The 15,067-nt window shown below is 37.2% G+C and overlaps 1 protein-coding gene across 1 annotated transcript in view; it reads left to right on the plus strand.

Moving 5' to 3' along the window:
- DNAAF9 (dynein axonemal assembly factor 9) overlaps positions 1–15,067 on the plus strand; it is a 77,472-nt gene that overhangs the window by 42,124 nt on the left and 20,281 nt on the right. The window contains exons 21-27 of the mRNA XM_075148377.1: positions 1,403–1,506; positions 4,929–5,075; positions 8,883–8,971; positions 9,206–9,304; positions 9,571–9,688; positions 11,512–11,600; positions 12,938–13,096. Of these exons, the coding sequence (XP_075004478.1) occupies positions 1,403–1,506; positions 4,929–5,075; positions 8,883–8,971; positions 9,206–9,304; positions 9,571–9,688; positions 11,512–11,600; positions 12,938–13,096 (805 nt within the window). The remainder of the gene's footprint in view (positions 1–1,402; positions 1,507–4,928; positions 5,076–8,882; positions 8,972–9,205; positions 9,305–9,570; positions 9,689–11,511; positions 11,601–12,937; positions 13,097–15,067) is intronic.

Consider the following 15,067-nt stretch of genomic DNA (forward strand, 5'->3'; position numbering starts at 1 on the left):
GTAGTGTTTCCCAATTTCATAGCAGCTGTCTCTCCAGCGCAATTTTTATGTTAACTAGAAGCTTCAGTCTAAAACAGTTATGTTCATAGTTAGCAGAGCCTATATGTTTTTTAGGTGACTGTTGAAATCACGTACCTAGGTATGGTGATTTGGTTTGATTCATATCAAGCTCTTTTTTAATGAAACAAAGCCTTAATACTGAACAGTTTTGAAGATCTTATTCTAAGTTGCCATTTCAAGAGGAAAATGTCATAGTTCTTTATTCTTTCTTCTGAGCATTGTTGGATAGATTGAGCTAGATGTGTAGGCATGTGTAGCTGTATGTGTTAGTGACTTTGCTGCTTGGCTTTGCTTTTTCTTGAAGCGTAACTCTGAGTAATGCCTTCTTTTTTTTTCCTTTTTGTCCTTTTCCTTTTTTTTTCTTTAAAGAAAATATTTAACCTTTCCCTTTTGCTGACTCACATGCTTCCCTGTATGGGATGCGATCCTGCTTTTAATGCATGGCCCAGCACGGGTAGCAGAGGTCCAGCTGGCAGCCCCTGCTTAGTCATTTGTTCATGGCTTTCTTATGACTGTCGGAAATTAGCTTTTTGCTGATGTCAGTTTCTAGCACTTTGGTGGAATTTTGTTTTTATCCGTTACACCATCTAGCCTTGCTGTTTCTCATTTTCCAGCTGCTTTCCCTGGTCATGCAGGTTTGTTAAGAACCAAAATGTCTGTAAGATGACAAGAAAAACGGAGATAGAATGAATGCCATGTCTCTCTTAGCTGTCACTGATTGTTAGCTTCCAGGGAAGTTGCTAGCCCAGTAACAGTTGTCTCTACAGTCAAAAGAAAATGCAAGTCTGCAGGTAAAGGGCTTTTCTGTTTTAAACTTTGTCTTGGTGAGGAAGTGACAGGAAAACTGTCATCTTAGACTTTTTTTTACTGTCTGCATGGTATGTGTTAGTATGTTGACATTTTGCTGACAATCTGACCAACTTTAACACTGTTACTGTGTTTAAATTTTCAGTTGTTTTGGATGTAAGTTCTTCTTAAGTTCTTGCTTTGTCAGTTTTGCATTTCTGTAAGCTTGCAATTCAACATGATGGAATTTTTTTGGCTTTAAAAAAAACCCCACAGAATATATACGATAAGTGAGCTCCAGGGGATAAGATTAAGTCAAATGCAATCATAGTCATGATTCCTGCCCTTGATAGTGAGATCCGGTAAAGATCAAATGGTTGTGCTCTGAATGCTGTCTAGATACTATCCCAAATCTTTACCCAAATGTACTGCATGTTAAATATAACAAAATTCTGCAAGAATATAGATTTCTTCCTCACAAAGAAGAGTCTTTCATCGCATGATGCTGAAATATTGATATATACCTAATACAATTCTTTTTTCTTTCAAATTCTAGGCAAATTGTACTTCTTTTCAGATGGCATTCTCTTTTCTGATCCCCACCATGGCAGCATTTCCATTTCAAAGAACCATATGAGTTCCATTTCTCTTTATGATGGGGTGAGTATTTTGTTTGTTCCTATTGTCATAAACTTTTTATGAATTTTAAACAATACTTCTGTAGGGTACTAGTACAAAGTTTCGATTTCAGTTGCAGTTTTACAAGTGTATACGTCAAACTGTAATAACTGATGCAAATCTCTACACTTTTGGTATTGGTTAGCTTGACCAATTACTGATTAGCTAAACTGTAGGGAGGAGAGAATTTTGTATTAGACTGAGTTATCAATCTGGTCTTAATAGCGTGGAAAATTGCTTTTTATTAAAAGAAGAATTGCAGAACATAGCACTCATAAAACATCTAGCAGTCTTAAGTGATGGATAGAGAAAAGTTCAAGGCATTGTGAAGTCATATGGTGTATTGGAGGGTGAAATGCTGCCTTCTATTCAAAATATATTTAACCTTCAGTCAAATGTTCATGGCAGCGTACTACTTATCTCTGGAGAGGTCACGAGCAGTGTCTGTCTACTGTCGTAGAGCGTTGTGTAACTGACAGGGTGAAGCGAATGACTGGTTCATGTTTCCCAAGCTGAGAAGTGAGAAGGAAAGGCATGTTGCATGTAATTACACATATTCTGAGTAATTACAGTAAAAGACACAATGCTAGGCGTGGAGTTTTGCCATTCCTGTGATCAACTTGTATCACTTCACTTGGCCAACTTGCCACGCTAATAGTTTCGTCTTCTGGCTAGTGGGAATTGAGAAGTAGGTTAATGATGGTAACTCAGCTTTTTTTTTTTCCCTCTTCAAGGCACTCACGCTGGGTTAACTATCACTTTTTCAGAATGAAAAGAGATTATTTTGGTTGGTTATTTTTTCCTAAGCACTGGAAAAAAAGAAAACTCTGTTTCCTTTAGTTGCTATTTTCTTCAGGTACAGTATTATACATTTGTTTAGTGACCTCCAGAAGGCATTGTGTTGCTATGATTTCACCATATAATGGAGGAAACCAGCAAAATACAATAAAAGTGTGTGATTCAATTGAGACGAAAACGCAACAGTGAAGAGAAGCTTACCTTAGCTGCCTTTTCTTGTATGTCATATTGATTGCCCCTTGGTAGTTTAAGAAGCTATTTTAACACTGACCTTCCTTCCATTGTTTGATTCAAGACACTCACTTTCATAAAACTAGCTATTTATGGGACCTGGCTATCATTCTTGAACTGATGCCACATTTTTGTGTAAAGCTAAACCTTGACAGAGAGCATTTTATTGTTCAACTGACTTGGCATAATACGAGGGTGGAGAGCTTAAAATGTTAAGAAGTGACAGGAGAAGAAGGGTAATTGTTAGTATGCTTTTTCCGAAAGTTATTGCAACAACATTGATGGAAAAGAAAGGATAATTTAATGCTAGAATTAAAAGAAAAGATACAAAGACTTTAAGTGATGCAAAGTACAGTTTCTTAGCAGCTCTATCACCATGCCTGCTAGATGCTTCTCTTTTTAACTTGAAAATATCTGCACTTCTGCCTCCAACACGTGCTGCAGGCTTCTCTACACTGAGAAGCTGGGCACCTAGCTGCCACCTAAGCTCCAGAAGTCCTTGAGGCTCATAGACATCGAGTGTATGGAGGACAGGGTAGATTCCTCACAAAACTGTACCATGAAGGTCTGAAGCAGAAACCATCCTAATTTTAGCAGCGTCAAACGTACATCTCCCATCTCGTAAGGCAGCACTATTCTGGCGTAGTACCAGCCACCCTGGGAGTAAAAGAAAACCCAACAGGCTGCACTGCCACTCAGTCTCCAAACTCCCAGGTTTATTTCTTTTTCTTCTGTAGCTGTTCAGTGTCTCAATAAACGGTGTCAAGGCATCTTTACTGTATAGAGCTTAAGGTGCTATGTGCTTGGTTTTAAGGTCTTATTTAAGACCAAGTATTTCAGCTTGTAAATACCTGAATTCAGCATTCATTTTGGCCATTAATCAAGTGAACAAATATTATTAAGTAATACTTAGATTTCACAACAACATTAACATCTTGTAAAACTTCTAAATGGATTCTTTTAACCTTATGTCCGTCGGGATTATTGCTGCTTCTTTTCAGCTTTTTTCAATTTGTGGAACCCTAAAGATTTTCCAGGAGGAGGAGCACATTCTGTTGGGCAGTTCACATGCAGATTGCAGCATGTATGAGTTGGCCTTTTAGTCGCTCCTCATGAAATCTGCAAGCTATCCTGCAGAATCTGGGGCCTGTGGACCATGTTCCAAACGCCGTTTTCTCTTAAGAGAAATTGGTCTCTTTTAGGAGAGCATTTTTTATCTTCTTCAGTAACCTTAATGACTTTGAGAGGATTACTTTTATAATTAATCCCTCAGTCAGCAAAGGGTAAAGATTCTGTTTGCAAATGTCTCTGAGTTGATACCGATTCTTATGTAAGTATTCCCCAACTTGAGCTTTTTCTTCTTGAAAATTAGTAAGTAGAGTTCTTTGCCCATGTCTGTTGAACGGGAGATGGATGTTACTCGATTTCTGATGTAAACCCTAAGTAAGGGAATCCCCATCCTCCAAGGATATTTCACACTGCTGGATTGTACTGTATTTCTAATATTTTAGTGTGAAAAGAGTTACAAGTCAAAGCTTGAGCATAAAACATTTCAGCATCCTGCAAAGTTGTACGTAAATGCCTACCTTGAAATCCAGAAAACCAGGGATCAGTGTTGTTTTGTTAGAAAAAAAAATTGGCCAACCTGAGCTCAGTGCTTCTGAGGGACACTGATCTTGAGGGCTTCAGCTTCCTGTTGGTGAAGACATAATTCAGGTGAAAGAGCAATAGACTTAATAGAACTTGTGCTCATTAAAGAATCCGAGAGAAACAGGACACTTCCAACATGAAAGTGACCTACACTTCCAATTGCAGGCCTGATGGTTGTATCTCATTGCAGCATGGCTCCTTTCAGATCAAAAACTCAAGAGCATGGTATAAAAAAAAAAGTTTGCAATGTCACCATGCCATCCTTTTAATCTCTTTAGCTGACATTTAGTTCATTCTTCTAGGGTATCTGTGTCGGAGAAGATGTGTGGGTATAGATGAAGGTGGCTTTGTTGTGAAGCGTTAGCAGAGGAAAGGGCTAAAGGTCTAGTTTTTGGTGGAGGGAAAAGAGTAGATGTTAAAATGCAAGCTTTTCTTTTCAAGACAAGACAAAGCTTAAGTGCTTAGAACAATCTCAGATGCTTTCTTTACAGCTTATGATCTCTCTAATGGCTGCAGAGTAGAATCTGAGGAGTACTGTAAGTGGCTGCAGTTGATCCTTCTGCTCCATACCTGCGCTATGCAAGCTAATGAATGTTCAGATCTTTACGTGTGCCCAGCTACGACTGTAGTAGTTCTCTTCTGACCTCTGCTATTTAATGTATCAAGCCTTTTTTTCACTTTCAATAACTGTTAATTGTAATTTGTCCTGTTTCTTCCTTTTCTAGGATTCAACTAGTATTGTTGCTGCTCTCTTTATAGACGTCAAAAGTTCCTTGCTTGTTCATTTACCAATTGAATTCCATACCCGGGACAACTTTTTGATGATTGCACTTTTCCCCAAAACAAAGATTTATAAAGCTTTTTATTCACAGGTAAAGTAAAAAAAAATTGGCTTGGGTGGGAGGAAAACCACACAATTATTCTTCGTGTTTCAGATGAGAGGCTAGGGTGAACTTGTTGATGTCTGTCTTAACTAACTAAATTTGGGAAGAAGGGGTTTGTTTCTCATGTTAGTTGAGCCACTAAAGCTTGTCACCTGATAAGTAAATACAGGAAAGATTAAAGTTCAAGATCTTCCTTGCATCACAAGCAAAACCTTTTGCTATATCTCAGTGAACAAGCACAGTTTAGAAAGGGGAAGGGGCAGTTAATACTGAGGGAGCAACAAGTTAGGAAATACATTGAAAACCTCCTCTATGAAGCTGGATGGGATTCATGGAGGGTATTGAGAGAGATGGCTGATGTGATTTTTGAGGCTGCTTATCTTTTATATAAAATCAGGTGTTGCAGTAGGAAGGACTGTTACAGATAACTTTTTCAGTAGTGGCAGATAGCATAACAAGGGGCAGTAACCATAGATTGCAGCTTTGAAGATTCAGACTGAATGTTAGTAGGAGGCTGGTGCAGTGACTGGAACAGGTCACCCAGACAGTGAATCTCCACCTTTGACGATTTTGAAAACTTGGCGGGACAAAGTGATGGCTGATCTGATCTGTACTGCCAGCAATAGTCCTGCTTTGAGCAGGAGGTGGATCTGGAGATCTCCAGAGGCTCTCTTCCAACCAGAAACTGATTATATCTGCAACCTATGGCATCTGCCTTGCAGACTCGAGATTGTCGCAGACTCCCTGCCATCTAGACCTTCCTAGTCCGTTCCAGGAGCATGATTGCTCCTGATTTTAGGACCTTGCATGTGTGAGAAACTTTATCTTATGTATGCATTTCTAGTGATTGTGTTGCTGGTTAAGTTTAATGCTCACCATGTGCTTTCATTTTGTCTTCTGAAGCCAGTGAGTGCTCTAAAAGCTTGTTTTCTAGTAGTTGCATTTTAAATGTAGCACTGGTGTATAATTGGCTACAGCAATTGTATGTAGTGGCAGAGGTTCTATTGTGTTTTTTTGTGGTTAGACACATTCGGATCGTGATCCTTAGGGAAGTTTTGTTAAAGTCTTTAAGTATCCCATATGGCATCGTATTATTCTCCAAGTAGATTGGCTTCATGCATTGTAATGCAGAGGCTTTTAATAAACAAAACTTTATAACAATAGCACTTTTGAGGAAATGAGCCTGGAGATTTTAGGACTTCACAAGGGTTTTAGTATGCGATCATAACACTGGATTGGAAAAGACCACCTAGCTCAGTGAGTACAGTCCCCACTGGTAGTATTAATGTTACCATAAAATTTCTCCTCCTCTTATCTTAAGTGTTTAGATTCCTCCCACTGTTCCACTAAGTGAGTGGTTGGGAATACTTTGTTTGTTTGGTTTTTAATTTTCAGCCTATTTTATTAGGTCTGCTTTTATATCTGTTCTTTTTCTTTTGCTCTACCAGCGGACATCCTTGAGGTATTCAGAAATTTCGGACCTATTCTTTCTGGCTCATTTGGCCTGATAAAATAAAACCAGATCCTTTTTAATCTATGCTTATAAAAAGTTCTCTTTTCCTCTGATTGTTGTAATAGTTTTCTTTTGGACTGTTTTTTGGCTGTAGATTTCCAGACTGTGTGTAGTATCTGAGATGAGAGTATTTGTTTCTTGTACAGAGGCAATAATGGTTTTTTCTTCTGAAAATGTACAGAAGTACCCTTGGTTTGCCTTTACTTTTCACTGCTGCCTTGAATTACTAGATCGTACTCATTTTTTGAGAAACTCCTGCAGGTCCTTTCTCTTTTGCTACCCACTAATACTCCAGCTGATTCTAGAAGTGTTTGTGTGCTCATTCTTGCTTTCATACTTCCCTTCCTCCTATTTTTCTTTCTGTTTCTTCCATTCTCACAGTTGGATCTGTTTTTCTCTGAAGCATCTCAATGCTGTGTAGACTGTCTCCCAACTTAGTTCCCTGAAATGCTGTCAATTCACTTCAGTCTATGCCAAATTCGTTGCAAAGGGTGTCACGGGCATTCCCTGAGCAACTCTGCTGGTGTCCCCAGCCTTCTGCTGCTTTCTTCGGTGCTATTTAGACCTGTCCTCCTTTGAGTTAGCTTTTTGCCGAACAGTTCTGTACTGAGTTTCAGTTTCTGCAGTTTAACAGTTTCTCATCTGGCACCATACCAGTTACTTTCTCAAGTTCAAGTAGATGAAACATGTCGTTTGTCTTGAAGATGTTATCTCATGAACGAAAACTATTCATAAGATCAAGCGTACCTGATTGTGTAAGCCATGGAAACATGTTGTTGTGTTTTGTTAGTATTTACCTTCAGGTGTTTATTGATTTCCTCCAAAATTTTTTCTAAAAGTCTGCCTGGCATTGAAGTAGCACAGACATAGTAGTCATTCTCCAGACCTGTAGTTACAAAGATTCACTAAAATGTAGGTACTAGTTTTACTCTTCTCCAATCATATGGCGTGGTACCTCGCTTACTGGACCTATGCTTTAATTATTCCAAGCCTCCTTGAAATAGGGAATGGCAATTACCCATTCCTCCAGATCTGAGTGTATTAAATTCCTTGTAACTGAGACGTTTGCAAGATTTTGAGCACACAGAACTGGAATCTGGTTTGCAGATCCTGCAAAGACAGGACAGTACCTTTCATGTCCTCACTCTAATTGGTAGTAGAGGAAAATTTGCTTAGGCTTTGGGATGTATTGATTTCTCTGGTTTTCTTCACCTTCTCTAGTGCCATAGCAGTTCTTTTTTTAAATATTCATTAAGTTCTACAAAAAGGACCAATTTATTTCCTTTGAGTTCTGTCTCAGTCTGACCTGCATTTTCACTTTATCCCTAGCTCTTTGCCTTCTAAAGAATACAATTTTCTGTTGACCAATCCTTCTTTCCATCCCTTGTAGGCATTTTCCTTAGTCTCTTATACGTGTTTTGAAGTGGTTGTTTGTTTGGTCGCATGGATCCTTCTACATAAGCAATATTGTCTTTGTTAATATCAAAAGTTTATTTTATTTTGATGTTTTTTATCTCAGTACCCTTGTGTTTAGGATGCCGATTTGTTAATCGAAAGCAGTCTTTTCCCCCCCAGGTTGTTTTGTCTTGCAGCACATTATTGTGAAAAATGACAATGGCTGTTGCCTTCACTTATTAAAAGAAGGGAAATACCGAACACTTAAATGACTGTGTGATTCATCTGAATCTGATTTCTAGGTTCAGAGTGCCATTCACATTAATGTGACTTGGCTAGAGCAATAGGATATGAGCCAAAACACTATTCCCTAGAGAAACAAAGGGCTCTCTTTTCTTTTGCAAAGGAACAGGGTTTTTCTTAAATTTCTAGAAATGAATGCTGCAATCTTACCTCATGAAAATTACAATACTACTTAAAGGAGACTTATATTAATTCAGTTCCTGCTGTACTGCACTTGGACTATAAATACCTAGCATATGCTATAACTAAAAGTTGCATGTGAATGTTACTGTTACCTGGGTGGGTAATTTTTTTCCCTAGGATTTTTTCCCCAGCTATGAAGATGGGGGGAAAACGAGACCATTTCATAAAGTTACTTCTTAAAGCAGTTCCAAAGAGAACTGCCAAAGAGAAGCTTACAAAATCTGATTTGTGGAGACTTTTTCCATATTTTGAATTCTTGCAGCAAGACCAGTATTGTGAAATAATTAATGGCTAGTTAAAATGCATGTATTTTTTTTAGGTGAACAAAAACAATTCCTAAACAAATTCAAAACAAGTTTTGCACAATAATGATCCTTATGCATAGGTCTGCTTTGTTCCAGGTTTTCTCTTCGTGGCAAAACCAGACAAACTCAGGATTATCTTTAAGGGTTGTCCAGGAAGAGTTCCTGTCTGTGGAACAAAAGAGACTGTAAGTTCATGCCACTTACTCCAGTGTAATTATACATTAACTGTGTGCTACAATCAGAAAAATGCTGTCACTCATTGAAGATTTTGATAATGATTCAAAAAGGAATTGTTGCATTCTTAGTGCAACACTGGCTTTATTTTTTTATACTAGTTAATATGAAGCCATCTGGTTTAAAGAAGATAAATTTCTAGGTTTCTTTTTTAACTAACCAATTAATTGATTTGCTTGTTTTAGGCATTCCAGTGTTCAGAAGCTATTTAATGCCTTGTCTTTTCCTTCTGGGGAAAGATGCAGGGAGCTGAAAATATCTGCTGCCCTTCCAGAGTTAGAGAGGTGAGAAATTATTTTTCTTTTCAAGGGATCAGTTTTGTCAGAAATGATGCACAAATATTTTGGTATATGTAATACTTGTCTAAAAATTGCTTATTTAATAACTCTGTCTTCACACTAGATATTTTTATTCTGAGATGAATTATTTCCTCTCTAGGAAGCCTCTGTTTGACCTTTTAACAATCTTATTTTAGTAATTTCCCAACGATTTAGATGAATGAAGTCTTTTGGTCTTGATTGTAAGAAAATAAAACTTTTATTTTTGAAAGGTTTGTGCAACATTTTACTGTCAGCAGCGTCAGTCACGAGCCAATAATGAGAGCACATCTTCCTATTTTATTGCAACAGTCAGAAACCATTCCTGATAGCAAAGCAGAAAGTGATAAGGTAAGGAAGCAACCCGACAATACTTCCTATCCCTAGTATAGAATATTTAGCAAATATTCTGTCGTTAGTTCTGTTGCAGGCAATGCAGTAAAGTACTGATATATGTTTAACTATGCTGTCTGCCTCCTTCTCCAGTACCACCAGTTCACACTGAACTCACTTCAAGTCTGTTTCTTGGAATAAATTGCTCTGTCCTGTTTTCCTGATTACATTACTTACATTTTTTTCATTTAAACAATCTTTTGGAATTGCTAATGGCTCTTCAACCTGATAAAATAGAGGCAGAAAATGAGGCGTAGATCTTCAAGTGAAGAGTTTTCTCTAATGTCCAGAGAGAGTTAGCCCTAAAGCAGTAGCTTGTTTTTATAAATTGCTGAATATTTTAGCTGAATTGTTCTCTGGAATGTAAAAGTCCTTTAAATAGCATAGAGGTAGCACATGATATTTAACATTTGCTGATATTATCTGTAGAACACTCAGTTCTCTATAGGGGCAATAACAATTGTCAAACTTAAGGAGTGCTTTAAATAGCATTTTCAGAGAAAATATTTCCTTGTAACTTGCTGTAAGCAAGAAGGTCAAAGCAGCAGGAACATAGTCTTTCTCTTTGAATATTGCAATATGGTGGCAGCCTTATTTCCTGGGATCTAGTTCAGAGATCATACTGACACTTAAATTAAGTATTAATTAATAAACCTTTATCGATGTTTCAAAATCTGATTTTAAGGTTAGTTTAAGTGTTTTTCTGTACGTTTAAAAAAAAAAAAAATCTTTCTACAATGTTCATACCAAATTCTATAAAACACGTGAGCTTAGTGCTTCTGATTTTTCTGAGTTACTTCTCTATCTGTTATCATGAATACTCATTTTCTGTGAGCATCCGAAAGTGATTTTGAGGATAGGATACAAATAGTCTGCAGATGGCAATCTTCAAATATCACGTAGAAACTGGAAGAGGTAATTTTTCTGTTAGTAACAGGTTGATATGCAGTGTGGTGGCTGATTACCAGTGACATAATTTCTTAAGTTCAGCGCAGCACAGAGAATTGTTTTAGTCATGGTTCCTTCAGAGCTCATTTGCTTACTTCTGTAGCACACTCCGCTATATAGTGCAGAACTACATCTATATACTTTGGAGATATTCTCTGACTTCTTATCAGTGTTTCTTTGCTGTGATCCCTCTTTAAATACCACAAGAATTACACATAATGGAAACAGAGGTGCTTTATGCAGAAAAGCTGTTGGTATGTTAGAGCTGTTATTGTGCAGCCTCTTACCAATCCTACTCAAAATGCAGCTCTGCTGGAATAAATTTTGTGTATAGCACGGTCGGTTCAGTATCAGAAACGTAGAGTTGCTCTTCATGTTTGACAAGACTGTTTGACATACACCATCACTTTTTGAACCATTTTGCTCAAATACTGTTCTGTGCACTTGAATGTACCCTTTTCACCATAGGAAACGTAACCTATTTGGTGTTTCTTGCAGTGTTTTGTCTGACTTTTGCATTAATACTTACATTAAAATCTAGTCTGCAGTGTAAAGGTTTTGATAATGCTGTTTGCTGTATTTGTTAATTATCCTTTCACTGTATTTAAGGTATCAAAACCAAGAGAAAATGCATCTTTCTAAAATGATGCGTATCTGAATAATTGCGTAAACACAGTTCTACACTATCTGGCTGTTTATGTGGTTAGTGTCACTTAATTTTGTGTTTAGACTTAAGATTTTATCAAGATCGAGAACCTTCTGTGTGTGCAATTGTTGTAGCTCATTTCTACTCTTCAAGTCGCCCCCCTTCTTATCTGTTCCCTGTGTTTTAGGTGGTTATCACCGTTATAACTGGTCTTCCAGGATGTCGCTGCAGCGATCTGTGTGCTTTTCTTGTAACTTTTAACAAGGAGCATGGAAGGTTTGTACAGTTCTGGTTTTACAGTCCAAAGCAGTGGTTATACTAATCACCAAAGAGCTACTCAGTGCGAAGAAATGAAACTATCAATGTTTCGCTTAATTTTTTTTTTTTAATATCCCAGTTTCTGATTTGTAAACAGATGTGTTATAAGAATAAATTCGGTAAATATTATGAGGCACCTTAACCAGTTCTACATAGCACACTGTAGGGTAGGGTATATTGCTTCAGTTCTGTTACGTCAGGTATCTCATTTAACCGTGTTATGTCAGGTAGATTTGCCCTTAGATTTTAGACATTTAGACAAAAAAAATAGCACAGGAGATTTCTTTGTTGATATTCCATATTAAGAATAATACCACAGGTATGACTGTAGATCTATGACGTGTGTCTGAAGCTGTCACTGATGCTACAAACAGTTAAGAATAACCTTAGAAAGGCCAAAAGAATCCTTTCTTAAGCCAATGTGGAAGTTGTCACAACTTGAAGGAAATAGGTGAAGAGCTTCTATTTATTGACTTGTGGTAGCGAGTCTAAAATGCGTTTTTCTTGGAGAAAAGACTATACTAACAGTCCTTGCTACAGCATAGTTTCTAATCCGACCTGGTTTCTATTCTACAATAGCAGGAGATATATTCGGGACATCTGTTGTATGACAATAAGATAAATCTACTGTAGGAATTTGCCATTCTGTGTGTTGATATAGCTTCTGGAAAATCAAAAAAAGAAATTTTTATCCTTTTAAATCTTACAGCCAAACAGCATTTAATCTTAATTGGACTGTTGGACTGTTTTTTGTATTACTTTTAACTCAGTATCTTCATATTAGCAAGTTGATTTGGAACAGTTTTGTGGTTCTGTTTTTAGGGCAAACATGTAAGGTGACTTTTTGAATGTTCTGTAACAATACATGTCATGTATTGTTCGTGTAACAATACATCATGTTTTCCTGCAAATGTCATTGTTACTTTTTATTTTTGCAGTGAAATATTTTCATGCCCAGTCTCTTTTGAATTGGATTCATATAATTTTTGTTTACTGCTTCACTAACAAAGATCAGAATTGCTCATATGATGTGCTGCTTTGAAGAAGCTGTTCAACATTGTTTTATTAAACAACAACAACAAAAAACCACAAAACCTTTTGGCAGTAATGTAAAGAATGTGCTTATGCTGGAAATAATAGAAGGCCAAGTAAATTCCTCTTTCCCATGTGGTATGAGAGATGTGCAATCCTAGTGCTTGTCAAATTTATTTTCAGTCTGTTGGTTCAAAATAAAAAGAAAATAGGAATATTATGTCATAGAACATTAACTTCTTTCCTTGTTTTCTGTTGTTTAGGTGGATAGTTTATCGGCAAACGATGGATAGTCCTGAATGTTTCAGTGCAACCCACTTCCAGCGTTACCTCTCCAGTGTCCTGGAGGCTCAGCAAAACCACAGCGTCCGTCAGTCTACTTATGCTAAAAAGAACAAACGTCTCTTAGTGGTCTTGCAAGGGTAAATGTTTGAAACTGTTTCAACTGTTGCATAGAATAAGGGATTTTCTGTTCCCTTCCTATTTCCAAGGCATTTTTAAACTTTCCCGTCACTCTGAAGCAGTCAAATTTCTGTGCTGAAGTGTGGTACTCTGTGAACTCTGTTTTACATATGTACTAAACTCAGCTTTTCGGCAACCTGTTAATTTTATTGCTTGTTACTCCATTGGAAAAAAGGTGTCCGTCGTCTTCCTTCAATCATATGGAAGGAAGGACTGCATTTGGTGGTTCTTCCCTATTTAGGAGATTGACTGTGATTTTTTTTTTTTTTTTTTTTTTTGGCTTCTCAGAAGAAGTTTTCTTGCCCTTTTGAGCTGCATCTTAGACTGTTGTTAAATGGCACTTTATTTACTGGTGCAGCTGTATGTGGTTTGTTTTTGTGTGTTTTTTTTTTTCCCCCGGAGGTCCTAGTTAGAGAGGTATTTGCCCTTCAAAGGCAGGTGAGACTTCTTCATGCTGGTTTTCTGTCTTTAAAGACTGCTGAAGTACTGGTTGTCTGTCTTTAAAGCCATAGATTTAGATGAGGGCAATGGAGCAGAGAGGGCTTGAGATTGTCTTGCAAGTTGCACTGCAGAGCTGCAGGTGAATATTACTGAATATTACCTGCTATAGCATTATCTTAATATTTAGAGGGAGTGTTGCATGTTGTAGTCCCTGTTAGCACACAAATGAATTATTGCTACTTTTTCCCAACAGACCTGTATTTTGCTGATAACAAAACAAAAAAACGTGGAATAAATGCACAATGTTTTACAAAATGCAGAAAAACATGTTAGCTGAATCCTCGCCCTGCCTTTCATGTATAATTTTCTTCGAAAGTTTGCTAAAATGTTGAAATTGTTTTGATGAAAAATGGGGGTGGAGGACCTCCCTCTTTCTTTTGGAGGAAGATTTATTGTCTTTAAGGCATTAGGTGACTGAGTGCATTTTGGTAAATTTTAATTTGAGTTGCTTCAGAATAGAAATTAATTTTAGGAGGTGTGACATGGTATGACATGAAGACTATAATTATATGTCTCAAGTGCTTTCAAACTTTTGAAAGATCAGTGAGTGCTAGAGAATCTTTAATAAATAAATTCATAGTTTCCAGAATTAAATGGTCCATTCAGTCTGCAATATTTTTTCCTCCAAATAGAAACTTAAAAGCCTAAGCTATGCTACAGTAAGCATAAGAATCAGTCTTTGCTTTTTTCCAAGTATTTAGCATCTTTATGTGCATACGTGCTTGCTTTGTCTTTGCATTTCTGGTAGTCCTTGCTTTGATTTTTCGGCAGTATTAGCTACAAAATCTGTAACACAAGCTTTCAAAGTTCCAGTTGATAAAAGATACAAAGTAAGAGAGGCAATATTGCATGCATGCGAGTTGTTATCCAAATAAATATTTGGGCAATTTTTGCACAACACTTCTTCTATGGTATGTTTTGAGTCTCTGTACTTCAGAATGAACGACTCTGTGAAGATTATGACCTCTTAAACTACTAGCAGAAAGCAGGCTGTCAAAAATACCCTATTCACTCGATAAAGCAGGAGATATTGAAGTAAGCCTGATAAACACGTTTCGGATAAATGCCAGTTTTTTTGTGGTAAAAGATGAAGACTCTGAGCCATCTCTTTGACATTTCCATCTCACGTGTAGCACTTGAACCAGTATCATCTACAGGAAGTTTGCCCACTCTATTTCCGAGCCATTAGCAGGTAACATAAAGTAGCTTGAGGGAAGTACTACCCTAATACGGCTGAATGGTTTTGGTTCCCAGGCCACCAAGTGTTCATCTTGTTCACTAAGGGCATATATATGGAGCTTAGCATTTTCTTCATTATGGTCCATGCTGATAGTGTTAAAAAGCAAACTTTTTTTCATGTTAGAGAGATTTTTTTTTTTCCCTTAAAGTTAATAGGAGTGGTATAAAGTCCAGAGATGTACAAAGTAACT

This window comes from Calonectris borealis, chromosome 4 (assembly GCF_964195595.1).
Source record: "Calonectris borealis chromosome 4, bCalBor7.hap1.2, whole genome shotgun sequence".
Classification (NCBI taxonomy): domain Eukaryota; kingdom Metazoa; phylum Chordata; class Aves; order Procellariiformes; family Procellariidae; genus Calonectris; species Calonectris borealis.